The 19,514-nt window shown below is 52.4% G+C and overlaps 1 protein-coding gene across 7 annotated transcripts in view; it reads left to right on the top strand.

The window, feature by feature from the left end:
* The first annotated feature begins 7,157 nt into the window (after positions 1–7,157).
* PAPLN (papilin, proteoglycan like sulfated glycoprotein) overlaps positions 7,158–19,514 on the top strand; it is a 32,241-nt gene continuing 19,884 nt past the window's right edge. For 6 of the 7 annotated variants that reach the window (XR_013762252.1, XM_079129745.1, XM_079129744.1 and 3 more), the window contains exons 1-8: positions 7,158–7,252; positions 9,685–9,744; positions 14,567–14,682; positions 15,490–15,550; positions 15,763–15,865; positions 17,429–17,559; positions 18,775–18,898; positions 19,388–19,468. Coding sequence is in view for 6 of the 7 variants with exons in the window: in XM_079129745.1 (XP_078985871.1) it covers positions 9,691–9,744; positions 14,567–14,682; positions 15,490–15,550; positions 15,763–15,865; positions 17,429–17,559; positions 18,775–18,898; positions 19,388–19,468 (670 nt within the window). In the remaining variant the exon portion in view is untranslated. The other variant, XM_079129742.1, reaches the window with a different exon arrangement.

The following is a 19,514-nucleotide window of genomic DNA, read 5'->3' as shown; positions in this document are numbered from 1 at the left end:
AACCCAGCAGGACCCTGAGCCACTTAGTGAGACCCTGTCTCTAAAGAAACAATAAAAAGGGCTGGGGATGGGACTCAGTGGTTAAGTGCGTCTGGGCTCAATTCCTGGGATGAAAATAAATAAATAAATAAAAGCACATTCACACCGTGCCGCCATGACCACCCTCCATCTCCAGAACCTCTTCCTAACCCCAAACTGAAACTGACACCATTCAACACTGAATCCCACTTTCCCTTCTCCCGGTCCCTGGCAACCCAGTCTGCTGTTTCTGTGAAGCTTACTGCTCGAGGAACCTGGAAGAGTGGAATTCTCTGTGTTCTCCAAGTGGGCTAAATCTCGTCTGTCCCTTTGTGACCGGCTTGTTTCACTCAGCATAATGTCCTCCAGGTTCGTTCAGATTGCATATTTAATATAGAAACAAACATAAGCCATCACCAAAACTACCTACCAGTCTTACAGCTGTTTCCAGGAGCTGCATCTAATTGATCAGGGTCTCCGTAGCCCCAGGGTCACATACCCCAGCGTGGGAAGCCCTGCCCAGGCTCAGCTCCAGCTCTGGCAGGTGTGCACTTCACAGCCAGTCTGACATTCAGGGTCTGCACCTCACAGAGGCCCGCGTGGAGGGTCTTTATGGTCCAGGGCACGTACCACTCCCTATCTGGGACACCGCTGCCTCCGTTTTTCTGTCACCAGTCTTTGCTCTCTTAGCCAAAGATTGCCAGGAATTTTCAATTGTGTTTACTTTTATTGACATCAATCTATTGTCCTCTGCAGGAAGGTTAGCTTGCCCAAGATGTCACAGCCAGCAAGTGGTGGCCCACCCTGCAGCCAAGGCAGGCTGTGCAGCCTCATGCTAGGCACAGGGGACACCAACTATGATAGGATTCCAGCCTGAGAAGGTCGCTCCTCAGAATCCTTGTTCCTTTGTGGTTGTGTCGTATTTTGTGCAGGTTTAGAGTCTCTTATTTGCAATTATGAAATTCAAAGTGCTCTGAAAACTGAAAGGTTTTTCTAAAGTTTGTCAGATCTGACCTGATCTGTTGAAGGCCGCTGAGAGTCTTGATTACCCACGTAGGTGAATATTTATGATTTGAAAGAGTCAGGAATGTGCGTGTTGTTCTGTTTGTTTTGATTAAAAAGGGCTTCCAACCCTGGTGGGGATATTGTATAATATGCAGTTTAGTAACTTCTGACATCTGAAAAACTCTCAATCCTGAAAAACATTTGACCCAAGTGTGTCTGATGAGAAATTGGGACCTAGATCCAGTAATCCCCCTTATTTGAGGGTGAGATGTTGGTTGCCTGAAATTACCCGCTATACCAAACCCCTATATATTCTTTTTCCTATTCATAAATTTAGCTTGCAAATTAGGCATAGTAAGAGATTAACAATGACAATAAAATAGAAAAAATTGACAGTGTAATTGTTTATTTTTAGAATTTTCCACTTAATAATGTCAGATTTTCAAACCATGGTTGACAGTTGTTTTCTGAGACTGTGGAAAGGGAAACCGGGGATAAGAGGGACTGCCGTATATGTAACAGGTCTGCCGTAACAGAAAAGTAGTAAAAATAAAGAGCTTAGACCTAGTTTTCTGTCTCTATATTTAGTGGCATTATGCTTAAATAGGAGTTCCATCTGGGCACAGTGGCACATTCTTGTAATCCCAGCAACCTGGGAGGCTGAGAAAAGAGAATCACAAGTTGGAGGCTAGCCTTAGCAAGTTGGTGAGACCCCGTCTCAAAATAAAAAAATAAAAAGAACTGAGAATGTAGCCCAGCAGTAAAGTGCCTCTGGGTTCAATCCCCAGTACCAACAGATAGATAGACAGATGATAGATAGATGATAGATAGATAGATGATAGATAGATAGACAGATGATAGATAGATGATAGATAGATGATAGATGATAGATGATAGATGATAGATAGACAGATGATAGATAGATGATAGATGATAGATAGATAGATAGACAGATGATAGATAGATGATAGATGATAGATAGATAGATAGATAGATGATAGATAGATAGGTGATAGATAGATAAGGAGTCCCTGGGCTGGGGATGTAGCTCAGTGGTAGAGCACAGACCTAGCTTGTGAGAGGCCCTAGGTACAATCCCTAGCCCAGCAAAATAAATAAATAAACTAAAATAGGGGTCCAGGACAACAGGTCTCAACATTACTGAAGTCAGAGCAGCACCCCCAAAGTGGCAAACTCCTTTCCTCACTGAAGTTAGCTTGTGGAGTGCGATTCAGAGCTGTGAGGCCCCAGTACATGAGTTTCTGGGCTACGCTGCCAGACCTTGGCCCAAGACTCAGGCGACCTGTAGGCATCTGGGCTCAGGGTCATCCAAATACTGAGGCTAAAGCTTGGGAGATGATAGAAGCACCTCCTGGCTGGTGTGGAGGCTGAGACCAGCAGGAAGAGATCCCAATGGCCTTGACTTCTGGCCTTTGAAGCTATCAATCCAGAACCCCTGTCCCTGGTGACTCCAGGGATACCAAGCCCTGTGCAGGACCCTCAGAAAGAGACTCTGAACCCCTTGGGGCACTGAGGCCACACCACAGACGCCCGCCCTAAGCTGTGAGGCCCAGAGACACCCTCTGGGCCTGTTCCCCTGTGGGCTGGCTCCACACTGGCCCTTGTGGGACCTGGACCCTGAGCCCCTCTCTCACTCAGGAAATGAGGCAGGTTCTTCCCAACGACGTCTGGAGAAGTGGAGGTAGTGGGCTTCTCCTAAGGGACTGTGGCCCTGACCGGTAGAGACAGAACAATTGAGAGGAGGGTTGAGATCTCTTGGGAGGCTGTCAGGACGGGCATCAGGAAAGCCCTTCCTTGCTCTCTGTCCTGAGGACCTCCTGCCCTGTTCCCAGAGCAGTGTCCTGCTTCCACTGCTTCCCCATGAGCCTCCCCCTCCTCCTGATGTCCCTTCCTGGGATCTGAAATGAGGAGGGGCAGGGCGGTAGGGACATACCAGGCCCACAGTCACTGAGGGGACATCCTGGGAATTCCTGTTCTTCCTTTGTGGATGACCCTCTTGTCTGTGGGAAGAGATGTGATAGTTCTGTCCCAGCTTTGAGGATGAAAACCTCTCCAAAGGTCGGGTGACTTATTTTATAAAGATCACTTGTCACATCTGAGCAAAGGACTCTCACTCCAGCGGGCTTGGCTGGTGTCCCCAAGTGGCAACACGAGGGAGGAAGAAGGGTTGAGGGGGCACCTGGAAACAGCGGTGACTGGAGGGCAGAGCTGTCCCTCAGGTTTTAATGCCCTCCTTCCCCAATTTTTGAGTGATTGCACAAAAGATGCTGCTCAATTTTTGATGGGATTACAAGAAAACCATCCTATATTTAAAAAGTTGTGGAAAATGCACTTAATCCCCAGACCTGCTGAACATCATGGGCAGTACACTGCAGAGTGTCCCTTGTTCCCCGCGGTGATCAAGTGGCTGGCGAGGCGCCTGGGTTCACTGCTGCCAGGCATGGGTGGGGTGGGGGGAATCACAAGCAGAGTCACTAGCCTGGGAAGAGGTCCAAATTTAAAATTCAAAGTACCTTTTTTACAGAATGTATATTGCTTTTACATTTTACATCCGTCAGCTCTAAGTCCAACCATGGTAAACGGGGGACTGTTATGGTCTGGGTCTGGAATGTCCCTCCAAGTCTCATGGTTTGAAGCCTTAGTCCCCAGTGCAGCAAGGTCCAGAGGTGGAGATTTCAGGAAATGAGGGTTCTGAGCTCATCGGTGGAGCGACGATTTGATGAATGAATAGTTTGAATGGACTACCGAGCGGTGGCGGGAACTGCAGGCAGCTGGGGCGTGACTGGAGGAAGCCGGTCACCAGGCATTGTATTTTATCCCTGGCTCCTCTCTGTCTCTCTGCTTCCTGGCTGCCGTGAGCTGGCAGCTTTCCTCCGCTACACCCTCACCTTGATCCCAAACAAGGGTGTCAGCTGACCATGGATTGGAAGGCCTCTGAAACCCAGTCCAAATCAATCTTTCCTCCTTTAAGTTGTTTATGGCAGGTATTTTGGTCACATCAATATCAACCTATCACAGGGACCATCTTTATTAAGGGAAACCAATATATTTAAGTTTAACAATAGGACTATTGTTTAAAGATTGGTTTGAATCTAAATGAACACACAGCACTAGAATGCTTACAACCCCTTACTAAAGTGTAAACTCAACAAGGAAGGGGTGAGCTGGTGTTTGGAGTGAGGCATTTACACCAGGGAACCTGTTCGACCCTACCCAGCAGTGCTGGCTGTTGAACATTTATCACAGCCACTCGGGCTGTCTCCAGCTTCTGGAACAGTCTAGGCACTTAGATATTCAAGGAATAAATACATGCATGAACAACCACCACCACAAAAAGAAGGAAGCAGAGAAGTTTAGTTCAAGAGTTCAACAGAAATCACGTTCTGGGTGCTGCAGGGATACGGTAGATGTTCATTTTCTAGGGGTAGCTCAGCATACCAACTTCCCCTCTAGGGAAGCTGCCAATTCTCGTGTCTCAGAGCTTGGCAGAATGCGTGCAGGTATGTTCTGTGGGTTTGAGTCAACAAGGACCATTCAAGGTGTTTTCCTGGGGTGACATTGGTCAGCACTGCCTGAAAGTGATGGTGGAAATAGCCCAGCATCCAGCAGGATGGTTCCTAACCAGAACCATTTCTGGGCCACAATCTACAATATTCACAGGGGTTTCAGCCCATTTCCATGTCTGACCCACCAGCCTTTCGGTCAATTCCGTGAGCTCCTAATGTCCTTCCTCTAAGCGACTTCTCTATCGAAGTTGTCCAGGTCCTTTTCTGTGGTTTGCAACCAAGAACACAGTGAATCGGTCCAGGTCCTTGGAGAAGCAGATGCCAAAATTGGATTAGGTGTGCAAGAGAGCAGTAACAGGAAAGGCCCAGAAAGATAACCATGGAGAGAGCCGTGTGAGGAGCCTTGGGAATGTGGAAGGCAGCCAGGCACCAGCTGGAGGTGCTAATCAACTGGGCTTCCCACAACCCTCTCCAGAGGGAAAGTTTCAGGACCACTGCAAACCTCCAGCACAGGATATAACAAGGGAAAAGAGATTTCTGCCCTTGCAAAGCTCCCAGTCAAAAGGGGGAAAAGAGACCAGGATATAACAGTGCAGGGCAACCCTGGCACAGGGGAGCAGAGGCTGAGGGGAGCGCTGGAGCATCTCCCAGGCGTTCCTTCCATCCCAACCCCACCCCACGCAGATCTGGCCACTTATTTCTTAGCTTTGTCCCTAGCTATGCAATCTAGAGAAATGATCAAGGTGTAGAGAATTAGAGGGCGCAAGGGGCAGAAGGAATTAGCATGTACTCAGCCTCTGGTGGGAACCTTATGGAAGCATGCCACATGGGGGCTCATGTGAACAGGCTGTGACTTACGGAGGTGACATGACTTGCCCAAGCTCACACACAGTGAGAAGCAAGGCTGGTGTCCAACCCAGGTCTGTCTGTCTCTCTGGACTGTGCTCCTGCTGCTGCCCCAGGCTACCCCATCCCTAAACTGAAGGGGTCGCTGGTGCTGCCAGTGAGTGGCATGGAGCCAGTACAGAGGGGGATTTACAACGGGAAGGAAGGCTTCACACTTTTTCTGAAACTACCAGATTTCTGTGCACTGATTATTTGTTGGGTTCTGTGCTCCCATGTCTCCCTGGGGTGAGTGGAGGAGTTCTTGCCCAAGTTAGTGATTGGTGAGGTTAGCTGTGGGCAGTCCTGCCTCCCCAACCTCAGGGGCCTCCCTGCAGCTGGGGTGGGGAGTAAGAAGTCCCAGGTCTGGGTGTCTGAGAGGAAGGGATCTGAGGAAACCCAGAAGATCAGGAGGGTGGCCTTCTTGGGCCTCAGCGGCCCCACCCTGCAGTGGGAGAAGCATTTTCCTCCCACTTAACTGGGAACTTTGACCAATCTCAGAAAGGTCCCAGCTGGTGGGGCCAAGGAGTGGGACTTTTAGAATGGAAGAAACTATTTTCCTCTTCTGGAGAGGCTCTGGGTAATTCTACTCTGCTTTTTCTGCCAAGCTTTACCTTTGCCCAAGAATTCACACAACTCCCCAGGGGCCCCAGAGACACAGCTGCTCCGGCCCCTCCTCTCTACATTGATAGGTAAGAAAGGGCCCCAGGTTTGTTTTAACAAGCACTCTGTCCCAGGATCAGCGTGGGCTCAAGGTAATGGGCTGCAGAAGCCCGGCTCTGAAGAGGGCTGAGCTCCCCCATGGGTGAATTTCTCTGCTCACTTGAGGCCAGGGAGAAGGGACAGCCAGAGCCAGCAAGGGGTCAAAGGCAGAAGAGGATAGGGGAAGGGGACCAGCCTTTGTGACCTTCCCACCTCCCCCAGGCTCAGGGCCAGTGCCATTTTCCTAGAGATGAGTGAATTACAGTTTTAGAAAAGGAATGACAGGCAAGAGGTCCTTGGTTCAGAAAAAGGACAACCGGAAAAGGAAATTAAATTTACCACATTTACTCAGCCCCTGTCTTGAGGCCAACCAGTGCCCTGGGCACAGGAGAGGAGGATGCAGGCCTTACCCTCTGGGAACTCGGCTCACTCAGGAGACTGAGCACCACTGTGTGATGCACCACACAACTACAGCAGAAGGGACAAAAACTGAGGGAGCAGCCACGCAACAGCTCTGCCTCAGGGATGGGGGGTGTCTGTGACAGGCTTCAAAGCGGGAAATTTGATCAGGGTTTTGAGAGATGAATAGGAGTTAGAGGATCTGGGATAGTACATTCTAGACAGTGAGTAAAGCTGGCTGGGATGTGGGGATAAGCAGGAAGTGAGGAGAAATTCTGTTGCGGCCGAAATATAAATTCAAGGGTGAAAGACAAGAAGGTGGCTGGGCACGAGGTGCGTGGCTGTGGTGGCAGGGCACGGGCAAGGGCAAGTGGCATCCAAGAGGCGACTAGCGCAGACCCAAGGCAGGAATGACCCGGAGCCCACGGAGAGGAGGATAAGCCAAGCCTTGGCAAGGAACCAAGCGGGTGGAGGCTCGGGGCTTCTCTGGTCACCAAGGAATCCTCTCCACAGGGCCACTGTCCTCCCACGGAGACTGGAGACGGTGTCGGCGGGCTGGGTGGGGGAGATGGGCGGGAGGAAGCCAGCCAGCGGCGGGGAGAGAAGCCCAACCTCCACGGGCGTTCCGCGCGGCGGGCAGACCCGGGCTGGGGCTGGGCGGGCACCGACGGAGCGGCCCTGGCAGCGCAGCGCGGCGCGCCCGGCGCTCTCGGAGGCAGGTAGGAAGGCGGGGGCGGGCGCCGGCGCGGGACAGACTCCCGGCTTCTGCAGGAATTTGCCCCGCTGGGCTCGCAGCGATTGCGAGGTCGGAGAAGGTGGGGCGTAGGGGCCCCTCCGGCTCCCTCCACCGAGGTGGCGCAGGGCCGGTCGCCGTCCGGCCAGGGTGCGGAGAATGGCTCGGCCAGGTCCCAGCGCCCGCGCTTCCCGCCACCTTCCCTCGGAGGGACCGCAGTTCCCAGCGCGTCGGGGAGGCGACTGCTGGGGCGGCCGAGCGCGTCCCCTCCGACCTGATGCTGGGGATCTGGGCGTGAGGAGCTGAAGCCCGCAGCCCGGCTGCTGCCACGCGTGCCCCGCATCCCCCGGCCTCACTTGCGAACCGCACCTCGGGGGCCTTCGGAGGACGCACAGGCGCAGTCCCGGGGTGGGGACGCGGGGCGCCCCTTCAAGGTGAGGCAGAAAAGGACAGCGTCATGCCGGCCCCAACTCAGTTGGGGGCAGTGCAGGGCTGCGATGTCCAGCGCCACCCAGGCGCCAGCCCCAGGTCTGCCCTGCGTCGAGCCCCTGCCCGGGTCCCGCCCGCCGCCTTTGGGTCTGGTTAAGCACCGGCGCGTTTGGAGAGCCGGTCCTGCGATCCGGGCGCTCGGTCCTGCCCCCGCCCAACCCCGGGAGTAGCCGGGAGGCCAGAGCCAGCAGGGCTGGCCGTGCAGCGGACAGGTTGTTTGCGACCACTAGTTGAAAAAACAACTTTACAGGCTTCCGGGACTTTGGAATTGCAGATAGGGATTGTAGTCCGGTGCATTTGTAGAGACCGGGGTAGTGCTGGTAGCAATTATAAGTTAAAAAAACATTTTTTTTTTTTTTTGTTTGTTTGTTTCCTCTCCTTTCTTCAGTCTCTCCCATAGCTAAGCTCACCCACCCCTAAAGGTTTGTCTCCTGCAGAGAAGCATCTTGCATAGCTCTTCCTCGCCATCAGCCTTAGAACCAGGCTCCTCCAGGCGCCTGCTCCCCTCCCGCGACGATGCTGTCCCAGGTGCAGCCTCCAGCGAGGCCCGGGCCTAGCGGGTAGGGGAGGGGACCGCACAAACCTCCCTCACGCCATCCCCAGGAATTTCGGATTTGACAATGAAAATAATTACTAGACGAATCATTGTTTTTACCAAATTACTGAGTACCTATACGTGTGCCAGGGAAAATTTTGCCAAACTTGGCTTATGTATGCTGTTTTATCCTTGTAACCTGAAGTCATTTTGTATGTAAAAAAAGACTGGTAGAATTACAGATTTTAAAATTCAAACGTACAAGTCAGTACATGTTTAATGTTTTGTACTGAACAGCACGCATTGCTTATGTCATTCTTTGAGACAATGACTAGTACACACAAGTGCACAGAGTAAAGTGTGTGCATACTGAACACACATATACCACACTGCCTATGCACACATTGTACACACCAAACCACACAGCCCTTGTAGGAACACTGCACTTTCTGGTAATTAATCTTGCACAGCACCCTGAGCATCTGCCTGTATGCACACTAGTAATGGAGCTGTCCATGGAGATTCCGTGAAGAGCAAAGCTGGCCTGGGTTTAAAATAGGATACAAAGTAGGGCGGTGGTGCAGGCCTGAAATTCCAGCCACTGAGACTGGAGGATTGCATGTTGGAGACCAGCCTGGGCAATTTAGTGAGATCCTGTTTCAAAACAAAAGTAAAAAGGGCTGGGATGTAGCTCAGTGGTAAAGTGATCCTGCACTCAATCTCCACTATATGAGCATAAATGTATATATGATGCTGTATGTGTAATACCACCTACATGATACAATTGTGCAGTGGGTGTGGGTGTATGTGGGGGTGTGTGTATTGAACCAAGGGTCCTTGGTGCAATATGCTAAACACCCTCTCTACCACTACACTACACTCCAGGACCCAATTAACATTTTTTAAAAGCAGTTGAATTTTAAAATTATCATCAGAGACTTTAAAAAATATATTTTTTATGTTTTCTTTTTGTTGTTGATGGACCTTTTATTTGTACGTGGTGTTGAGAATCTAACTCAGTGCATCACACGTGCTAGGCAAGCCTCCACCACTGAGCTAAGACCCCAGCCCTAATAAAAAATATTTTTAATGATAAAAAAACTGATGTACATAGGGCTGGGGAGATAGCTCAGTTGGTAGAGTACTTGCCTCTTGCACAAGGCCCTGGGTTCAATCCCCAGCACCGCAAAACAAAACAAAACAAAACAAAACTGATGTACAATGCCGGGCGCGGTGGCACAGGCCTGTAATCCCAGCGGTTTGGGAGGCTGAGGCAGGAGGATCGTGAGTTCAAAGCCAGCCTTTGCAAAAGCGACCCCACACCCAGAGCTGCAACGGCGGGGGCGGTGCCCTGCTCCTGCCCCGCCAGCTCTAACCTGCGACCTCTCCTGCAGGCGGAAATGCGACTTCTCCTGCTTGTGCCCCTGCTGCTGGTTCCTGCACCTGGGTCCTCGGTGAGTGCAGCCCGCTCCGCTCCGGGTAGGACCCTGCGGAGGAGGCGGGGTGAGGAGGCCCGGAAGAGCGGGATGGAGCTCACCGGTGGCCCCAGTTCACCCAGGAGAGGGGCAGTGCTGGATAAGATGGGATAAGAGGCAACCCACCTCCCCGCCCTCCAGCTCCTGCACAAGTGCCCGGAACTCCCCGCGGGGAGGCAGGGCGCAATCAGCGGGGATGGCACGGGGATGGCGACCTTTCACCTACCTGTCCTTGAGAAGGTGGTGGGTGCCCTCCACTGGGCCCTGGCTAATGCTGAGCCCTCTCCCTTGGTGGTGCACCAAGGAGGAACGTCAGGTGGAAAGGACACCAGGACCAGCGGAGGTGTAGGGCAAGATGGGCCATCCCACCAGACACCGTAGTCCACCTGGAACCGAATACTGCTGTCCCTCAGCTGCGCTGAGTCTGGAGGTTTGGGGTGCCTGTCACTTGCTCTGCTTTTGGGGTTTGCACCTAAGCAGAATTGTCCAGTACAACCTTCAGGAGAAGATCTGCATCTGAGAGATGTTCTGCTGTTCAGTAGGAGGTCAGGAGGTCCCTTGTGACTATCCAACACTTGACATGTGGCCATTGCAACTGAGGAACTTTTAAATTTGACTTGATTTTTATTTAAGTAGTCATATAGTGGCTAGTGGCTACGGTATGAGAGCAAAACTTAGCAGATACAGGAGGCTAACTGACCATCAGAGTACCTGTTTCATTAAAAGGGGCCCAAAGGATGGGGTTCCTTGGAGAAGGTACCTGGGGCCTGAGGATATGCAGGGAATGTTCTAAACTGCAGGACCCATTTTGGGGAGGAGGGAGTCTACTCTGCTCCTGGAGAGCTCTGGCTGGGGAGCCCACAGCCCTGCCCACCCTCTGTGAGGCAGGCACAGATGAGACAGGCAGGACCCCTGCGCCGAGAAAGGACCAACACGGTGTGCTACTGAGGGCAGGCACAGTCCCGCCTCTGCAGAAATGCAGGTGGAGGACCAGCAGGCAGGCAGGGATGGAGGTCAGTGGTGGGCACTGCACGGTCCTCTAAGTGCCCAAGGATCCAGCACTGGTCACAGAGCCATGGGTGGCCTACAGCCATCCTTCTCTGCTACCTGCCAGCTTCCCATGTCACCTCTGCTACCCTGTGACCCTTGCTTCCGAAATGCTACACTCAGATCCTTCAGGGTGTACTGATGTCCCAGCTGCATGCAATCCAAAGCCCAAGCAGAGGGGCCAATATGGCCCCAGGACAAAATCCCAAAGCTACCCCATACCAGCTTCATGACCCTGGCCAAAGCACCAAGCCTAAGATTCCTCTAATCTGGGAGTTATAATGCCCACCCCACACGCTGTCCACTCAGATGGAACAAATCAGAGTGCCCTGGGTCCTGTTGGGTCCTTTCTCCCTGGGGAATACCTGGAGTCATCTGCCTCCTCTCATTCCCAGCGTCTAGTCCCAGGTGGGGCTGCTCATGGCCTGGGCTGAGAACCCTGCTCTGGCTATCCTCTACCTGTCTGGTGGAGGGGTGTGGCCCAAGCTGAAGCTCAGCTGCCTTCATTTCTGGTTTGAGCTGGGGGCAAGGTCCAGCGTGAGATCCCCAGCACCTGGGGGTCATTCTCAGCACTGGCAGGGTTGACTTGAATAGAATGAATGGATGATTGAAGGAGGTGGCTGGCCTCCATTCCCATGAATAAAGGCTGGTTCCTCATCCTCCATTCCCACCGGCCTCCTCTCCATCTCTCTCCCTCCCCCATACACCACCTGAAGCAGAGCAGGCAGCTGATTCCCCTGGAAACAGCGCAGCAGAAAAGGGGGCTCCTGATTTGCTCCTGGTGGGGACGGGAGGAGGAGTGAGTGGGTGCCAAACACAGCATAGGGCAGGCAAGGACAGGCCCAGGGTGAGGCTGGCTGCATCAGCCCTTTCTGGCTTCACACCATCATGCAGCTTGTGGTCTGGATAATTATAGGGAATAAAACATGCTGGTGCCACTCGTGAATGAACGTGTTCCTTCCGTGGAGAGGTGCAGAGAGCACAGCTGGGGACACCCAGACTAGGGCTCTCCTGCTGCCTGCTGGTGGTCTGGTCTGTGGATGCCATTCTCACAGGTGCTGGGTGCAGGAAGCAGGAAAATGTCTGTAAGGCGCCTGGCCAGGGGCTCACCTCCTGGACAGCCCTGTGTTCGTGCACATGCCTGAATCCCAATGACTCAGGAGGTTGAGGCAGGAGGATCACAAGTGTTTGAGGCCAGCTTCAGCAACTTAGTGATACCCTGTCTCAAAAATTAAAAAAGGACTAGGGACACTAGTAGAGTGCCCCTGGGTTCTATCCACTGTACACACACAGCCTGTAGTAGCCCAGTTCCCCACTTCATCCTGATGGACACAAGGCGCTCCATGGCAGGGAGGTCCCACTTCGCCTTGACCGCATCAGCTGGCCCAGCCCCTCCTTGGGGAATTGGGGCTTTGGAGAAGCTCAGGTAGCTGGGCTAGGGGACTGAGACAGATATCCAAGCAGGCCTTGGTCAGAGAACAATAGCTTGGCCCAGGCGGGCAGAGAGAGAAGGCAGCAGCCCTGTCACCATGGGTAGCCAGGCTTGGTCCAGATGGGGAAGAGGTGTTGGAATCCCAGCCTGCACTGCCTCTCAGCCCTGGAAGGCCACTCCCCACCACCCAGTCACTTCCCTGTTAAAATAGAAACTTAATCCAAGTAAAATCAGTTTAAATTTCATTGACAGATTACTTTGATACTTTGGCTCACTGGTTTTGAAAGCTCGTAGCTTTTGTGCCACTCAAGACTGAGAGCCAAGCCCTTTGTGTGACTGCCCTTCCTTCTTGGTTGTGCGCATGGCTCAGGGAGTTCAGTGCAGTTTGCGCTGCTCTGGAGTTCCGGACTGTTACCAAGCAAGGGTGACTAGGTGTCCTGCACTAGAGATGAGCAGCCCTCTGTCGTCACCTGAGACCACTGCAACAGTGCTACAAGAAGAGCTCACGTTCTCACCTGAGCTTTCTCCATGGGGACACATTTTCCCCCCTTGAAGATTCTTATTTGGTAACACCCTAAAATAAAGTCCTCTTCCAGAAAATGAGACATGTTTGCAGTATGTCATCTACTTCCTGGCAAGTTAAGTCGAATTCCTGTCAGCTTTAGGACTCACCTAATGTCTCATTTGGTTGCCCCCGAGAGGCAGGCGGGAGTACAGCCCCAGGAGAGCGGAGACCTGGCGTGAGGCTGGCCTGCCCTTGTGCCCAGTTGTTCCTCTGTGGCTTTCTCTCTTTCTGCCTCACATTTCTTACGCAATGGGCTCTGCTGGGTTGTTCTGAGGAGTACATGAGAGAATGTGGCTGTAGTGTGTGGACTTCTGATGCTCGCTGCAAAGTGTCAGGTCTTTCTGGTTTCCGGGACTTAGAATCCTTCTATCTTTACTTACGAAGCCTCTGTTCCCACATTCCCTCACAGACTAAAAGGCTGCTCCAACTCCAGCCATCCAGCAGGAAGGCATGAGGAGGAAGAGGAAAAGGACAAAACACATGCAGGTTCTCTCCAGGAGATTGCTAGAGGCTGCTGCCCAACACTTACTTACATGACTTTGACGAGAACTTAGTGATACAGCCACAGTTAGCTGTAGGAAGTTAAGAGAGTCTGGCTAAATGTCAAATTTTCAAAGATTCTCTCCTAATGGGAGAAGGGGAGTGGATGTTGAAGTACTCCTGGAAGTCTCTGCCACAGATCAGCAGGAAGAGACCACAGAAACCTCCCTCCAGGATTAGAGTAAATTCCCAGTTTAATAGGCCGGAGCTATAGAAACTTCTGGAAGTAAGATTACCACCTAGGACAGAAGCAGATGCCACAAGGCTTGGTGTGGGAACCCGGTGAATCACTGCATTGCCTAAGGGTGACATTCCCTGTCCTACCCAAGGTCTTCCTGCCTTTTTATGTGTCCATCTTGGAGGGGTTCATGCTCATGATCCGTGGGCTCCAATCAAGGGGATGTGTGCAGATCTCTTGGTTCTCAAGCTAGGCTCTGCCCTGATCAGGGTGTATCATCGTTGGAGTGGGGGGGGGAGTCTCTGTCCCTAACTTGGCAGTTTTCCCACCATGTCTAGCAAACAGTAGGAGCTCAAGAGTTGCTGCTGGTGGTGGCTTCTTTACCAGATGAGAAAACCACAGCTGAGTGAGGTTGGGTGATTGACCCAAAGATTTGCAGCTGTGTTTCCCTGTCCTATGCTGCATCCCTTTTTTTCCTTTAGAGTCCCCGCCCACATCAATGTTCCAACAGAAACCTGTGCAAGCCCTAGGCATAAGGCCACTCACCCAGGGAGCACCCTGGAGGTTCTGGCCCTTCCCTGCTGCCTGGACGCTTTCAACACCTCTCACATACTCAGGCCTGGCTTAGTTCCTTATGGTGAAACCTGGTTAATTTAACTCTTATTATTTCTTTTATTTTGGTACCAGGAATTGAACCCAGGGGTGCTTAACCACTGAGCCCTTTTTGTTTTTTTATCCTGAGAGGTTTTTGCTAAGTTGCTTAGGGTTTTGCTAAGTTGCTGAGGCTGGCCTTGAACTTGTGATATGCCAGCCTCCACCTCCCAAGCTGCTGGGATTACAAGTGTGCACCACCATGCTGCTCTGCTGATCCTTAATTTTGTAAATGAGCATTTTGGGGTGCTAGGGCAGTGCTGTTGTGTCCTACAGGCTTTGTGAACAAGTGGGGGAGTGGCCTTAGGCGATGAGCTCTCGTGGGGGCTCCTAGCTCAAAGCCCTGATGGGTAAAGCTGATTCCCATGCCTGAGTGGGTCTTTTTCAGGCTCCCAAGGTGAGGCGGCAGAGTGACACCTGGGGCAACTGGGGCCAGTGGAGTCCCTGCAGCCGGACTTGCGGAGGAGGCATCAGCTTCCGGGAGCGCCCCTGCTACTCCCAGAGGTAGGAGACTAACATGAGCCCAAAGAGGGCAGGAGCAAGGGAGGTTGGCTACTGGGTCAGGCGAGGCATCAGGGGCTAGAAAGCCACACTCGCTTTGGAAGCAGCCTCAGTGGAGCGTAGGAAAGCAGATCGTTTCCTGTGTACCCACGCCCATTTCAACCATCAGCCTTGATTTGGAGGAGCTGGATGGTCTGCTGCTTCTACCCCTGACCCTCAGGCACCTGATTTGTAGTAAAATATTGCAGTGAATTTTTGTGGAGTTAATGAATAATGTTCAACCAACAATCTCTAATTCCTGTGGGTTCTTAATTATTATTTTGCTCCCCGCAGCTTTGTCAATATGGATGTTTGCCACTTCAGTGATTTATTATTTTCTGCATTCTGATAGGCTCTGTAGAGGGGTGGGACCCAAAGAAGCATAATGAGGCCCGTCCATCCAGCTCAGTCCTGAGAACATGAGTGAGAAAGGGGAGGGGTGGGAGGGAGAGAGAGGTGTGATTCTAAGTGCCCCACACTTACTCCTTAAATTGCAAACTAACCTTACCGGTGGGTCAATATTACAGCCATTTCCAAGGGCAGAATTTGGATCTTCCCTGGAAATTTGCTTTAAGGAAGCCTATGGTGCCAGCTAGTCAGGCTTCTGCCACTTCTCCGGTAGGCACATGGACTAATTATGCCCACCCAAGGGGATTTGTGTGTGAGCACACCCGCCCCACCTAGCCGCCCCTCTGACCCAGCCTTGCCCACCTGGGAGCCCCAGGGAAGCTGGGCAGGGATGTCGAGGTCTTCCTGGTGCTCTGCCCACAGGAGAGATGGAGGCTCCAGCTGCGTGGGCCCAGCCCGAAGCCACCGCACTTGCAGCACCGAGGTAAGGGCCGCGCGGCCCCGGCTCCCGAGCCGCACCGGGCTGAGGTCCGCGGGGCGCCTCCCTGGGCGGCTCGAGCGCCTTCGCACCCCGCACCCCTGGAGCGGCCTTGCGCGCCGCAGCTGGAGGCTGAGGACCCAGGGCTCCCAGGCCGGGGAGGTGGGAGGGGACAGGTTCCAGCCCCCACGCTGGGACCCACTTCCCCCCCCGCGCAGAGCTGCCCCGACGGCGCGCGGGACTTCCGGGCCCAGCAGTGCGCGGAGTTCGACGGCGCCGAGTTCCAGGGCCGGCGGTACCGGTGGCTGCCCTACTACGGCGGTAAGCGCTTGGCGTCCTGGGGTCTCCTGAGTACACCGACTCGCAGTCCTTGTCACCACACTATAGATGCCGGTCACATGTCTTCCAGAATCTCCAGGACCCCTAGCACGTGCCCATGGCAGCACAGTACGGTTGTCATCTTGGGTCTTTTCCCGGTCTATGCGTATATTCTGAAAGCTCAGGTGCATGTGTGGCGTTTGGAGCGCCGGTTTTGTTCAGTCTGCAGTCTGAGGCTCCGCCTGGTGCACAAAGGTGGAGGTGGGGAGTGAGGGGTAGGGTCGGTGCCCCTTGGGGCAAACTGCAGGCGGGCCTGGGAGGGGTTTGGTCAAGCAAGATCCCCTTGCCCAGAGCCTGGGACCTGAGGACATGGTCTGGGTAATGCTGAGCAGGGTGGAGGGCATTAATTTTTAGAGAAATACAGTTCAAGATAAAAACCCCAACGTGTACATAATTAAAACATTTTAGGTAAGTCAGAAGATGCCTTGGGATAATCCTGGGTGGGTTTTCACTGCTGGAGACAAATGACTTCAGGAAACTCCATGAGTTTTTGTGGATCCAAATCAACCAACACCGAGTAGTTTGTCCTGTGTGTGCTGTGTTGGGGGTTACCGTGGCCGTTAGGAGTGCCCACCAGCCCCTGGGAGGTGGAGGGAGCTTTGGCACGCAATAGTCCTCCTGGATCTTGAGGTGGTTAGGTGCTAGAAATAATTCTTATATATCCACATAGAAAAATGGAAACAAAAGAAATGCTAAAAAGAATAGGCTAGGAGTGATTGCCTTACTGTGCAGTTAAGATCCTGTTATCACTTTGGGCTGTTTATGTGTAATACCTAGATATTAAATATAGGAAAAGTCACCCTGCCCTCACATCTTTCATATGGTCACTGTTAGCATTTCATTCTAGCCCTTTCTACATTTTCTCTGTTTGCATAGAGAAAATAATTGTACAGGCAATTATTACATAGTAATTTCCATTTTTCTTTTCCATTTTTGATCCCCTGTGCTGGGGAATGAAACCCAGGGACTGGCACATGCTAGGCAAGTGCTATACCACTGAGCTACACCCCCAGCCTTTTTGATTTTGAGACAGGGTCTTGCTAAGTTGCCCCAGCTGGCAACTTGTGAGCCTCCTGGAGTGGCTGGGATCACAGATGCCATTGTGCCCAGCATCATTTTGTGTTTTAAGCATCTTCCTGTGTTAATGTACAGTCTCCATAATTATCATTTTAGCTGCATGGTCAGCGTGCACACTACCTCGTTAATAATTAGAGTTGGCTATTAAGACCTGAGCCGCTCTAATGCTGGGGTAGACCTCCTTAAGGATGTAGCTTTTTCCTTAGTTTGGGATTTCTTCTCAACTCCATCCTCAAGATACAGTAGTTTCATGGAGGAAACTACTTCTCCATGAGCAGTTGGGATAAGGGTGAGATTCTGTGCCATCTTGGGGGCTGTGGCAAGGCCTCCTCTCCAAGTCACCCATGTGCTTCTGGGCCCTGCCTGAGTTCCTGCTGGGAGGCCAAGCCTCGGGCCTGGATCTCAGCTGTGCCCTCTTGCCCACCCTAGCCCCAAACAAATGTGAGCTGAACTGCATTCCCAAGGGGGAGAACTTCTACTACAAGCACAGGGATGCTGTGGTGGACGGGACACCCTGTGAGCCTGGCAGACGGGATGTCTGTGTGGATGGCCGCTGTCGGGTGAGTATGTCCTTGCCCTGCTCTGAGCCGGCTGGAGGCCTATGCAGATACCTGTTCAGCACCAGCAGAGCCAGGTGGCTGTCAGGAGCCTTATGTCTTCTCAAGTTACCAGGATCCCGAGCCATATTCCTAGGATGCTTTACAGCTATCACAGATGCGCTCTGACCCCCTTATCCTTGCCCTTTAAGAATGCTGCCCCTGTAAAAGAAACTCTGGGTGGCATGCTAAAGCTGACCTCAGTGAAAACCAAACCCACGCCAGGTGCTGTGGTGCATGCCTGTAATCTCAGTGGCTTGGGAGACTGAGGCAGGAAGATCATAAGTTCAAAGCCAGCCTCAGTGACTTAGCAAGGCCCTCAGCAACTCAGCAAGATGGTGTTCTCAAAGTAAAATATAGGGCTGGGGATATAACTCAGTTGGTAGAGTGCTTGCCTTTCATGCACAAGGCCCTGAGTTCAGTTCCTAGCACCTTAAAAAAATAAAAAATAATATGTATAAATATATTTTAATTATATAATATAATTACATATTATATTATAAATATAATATTTATATAATACACATATATAATTATATAACCATATATGTATATCTATACACACACAAACACACACGCAGGCTGGAGATGCGACTCAGTGGTTAAGCACCCCTGGGTTCAATCCCCTGTACAAAAAAAAAAAACAAAAAAAACACACCCACCCCAAGCCCATCCTTAAGGAATGGCTGCAGGTGCTTGAATGGTACTGCTGCTAGAACTCTCTCCTTGGTTTTAATCTCCTCTGGGTCAAAGTCAGGCAGGTTCTTCCCATGAGGTGTGACGAGGTGGCCTCCAGCAGCTTTGGGTCCCTGCAGTACCAGTTGGCAACTCCCAGGGGACAGCCTCTTCCCCAGGAGCCCCAGCGGCCTGGGTTGCCTCTGCTCTGTCTTGGACTCACCATGAACCACTCTCTGAGGAGGGGGATTGACCTGTTGGTTTGCCAAAAACCATGTTTGGGGGCTCCATCCAAATTGTAGGGGGAGAGGTGATCACCTGTGGAGTTAGGGTGCAGTCACCAGAGAAGGGGAGATGCCACAGGCCAGGTTTGCTCAGCCACCCTGGCTTGCAGCTGAATGATTCCCACACTCCTCTATCCTGCCTGGAATCGTGGTGTCACCTGTGACTGGAATCCTGGTGTGTCCATGGCTCCCTCTGCTTTCTCATATACCTCCCTGACAGGTTGTCGGCTGTGACCACAAGCTAGACTCATCCAAGCAGGAAGACAAATGTCTGCAGTGTGGGGGTGATGGCACCAGCTGCTACCCAGTCACAGGCACCTTCAATGCCAATGACCTCAGCAGAGGTAGAGTGCCCTGTGGGGGGATCTGTTGCCTGCCTGGTGCTTACCTGTCTTCCTCTCTGGACAAGGCTTCAGGCCAAGTGGCCTTCATGACACCCAGTGGGTCTCTTGGGTCTCATCCTAACAGCCCCCTGTGGCTGCAGGATGGAGGCCACACTCTTAACAGGAGCCCCCTGCCTGACTTGTCCAGTCTGATCTCATACTGCTGACACCTGGAAGCCCCTTCTCATCTCTTTCCCCCTGGTCCCAATCTTGTCCCTTCTCCCTCCCTACCTGCTCTTACTGTCCCAAGCCTTCCTGCCTCTCTGGCCTTCATAAAGCTTTTTCCTCTGCCAGGAACACTGACCCCCCAAGCAGCCCAGCCTGCCTGTCTCCCCCTCCCTGCCTCTGTGCTTCTTAGCACTTGTACCCTCAGGGCAGCTCCTTCCTGTGGTCTGAGTGGCGCCAGAGGAGAGTAGCTCAGACCCCCACCCCTGCATCTCTGCCCACTAGGCTACAACCAGATCTTCATCGTTCCCATGGGAGCCACCAGCATCCGCATCGAGGAGGCTGCTGCTAGCAGAAATTTCCTGGGTGAGGCAACAGTTTGGGTGCTGGCTGAGCTGGGCTGCGTTGGAGG

The sequence above is a fragment of the Sciurus vulgaris genome, assembly GCF_902686455.1.
Source record: "Sciurus vulgaris genome assembly, chromosome: 2".
NCBI lineage: Eukaryota > Metazoa > Chordata > Mammalia > Rodentia > Sciuridae > Sciurus > Sciurus vulgaris.
Note: the sequence above shows the minus strand (reverse complement) of the source record. Positions and strands in the feature narration are given on the sequence as shown.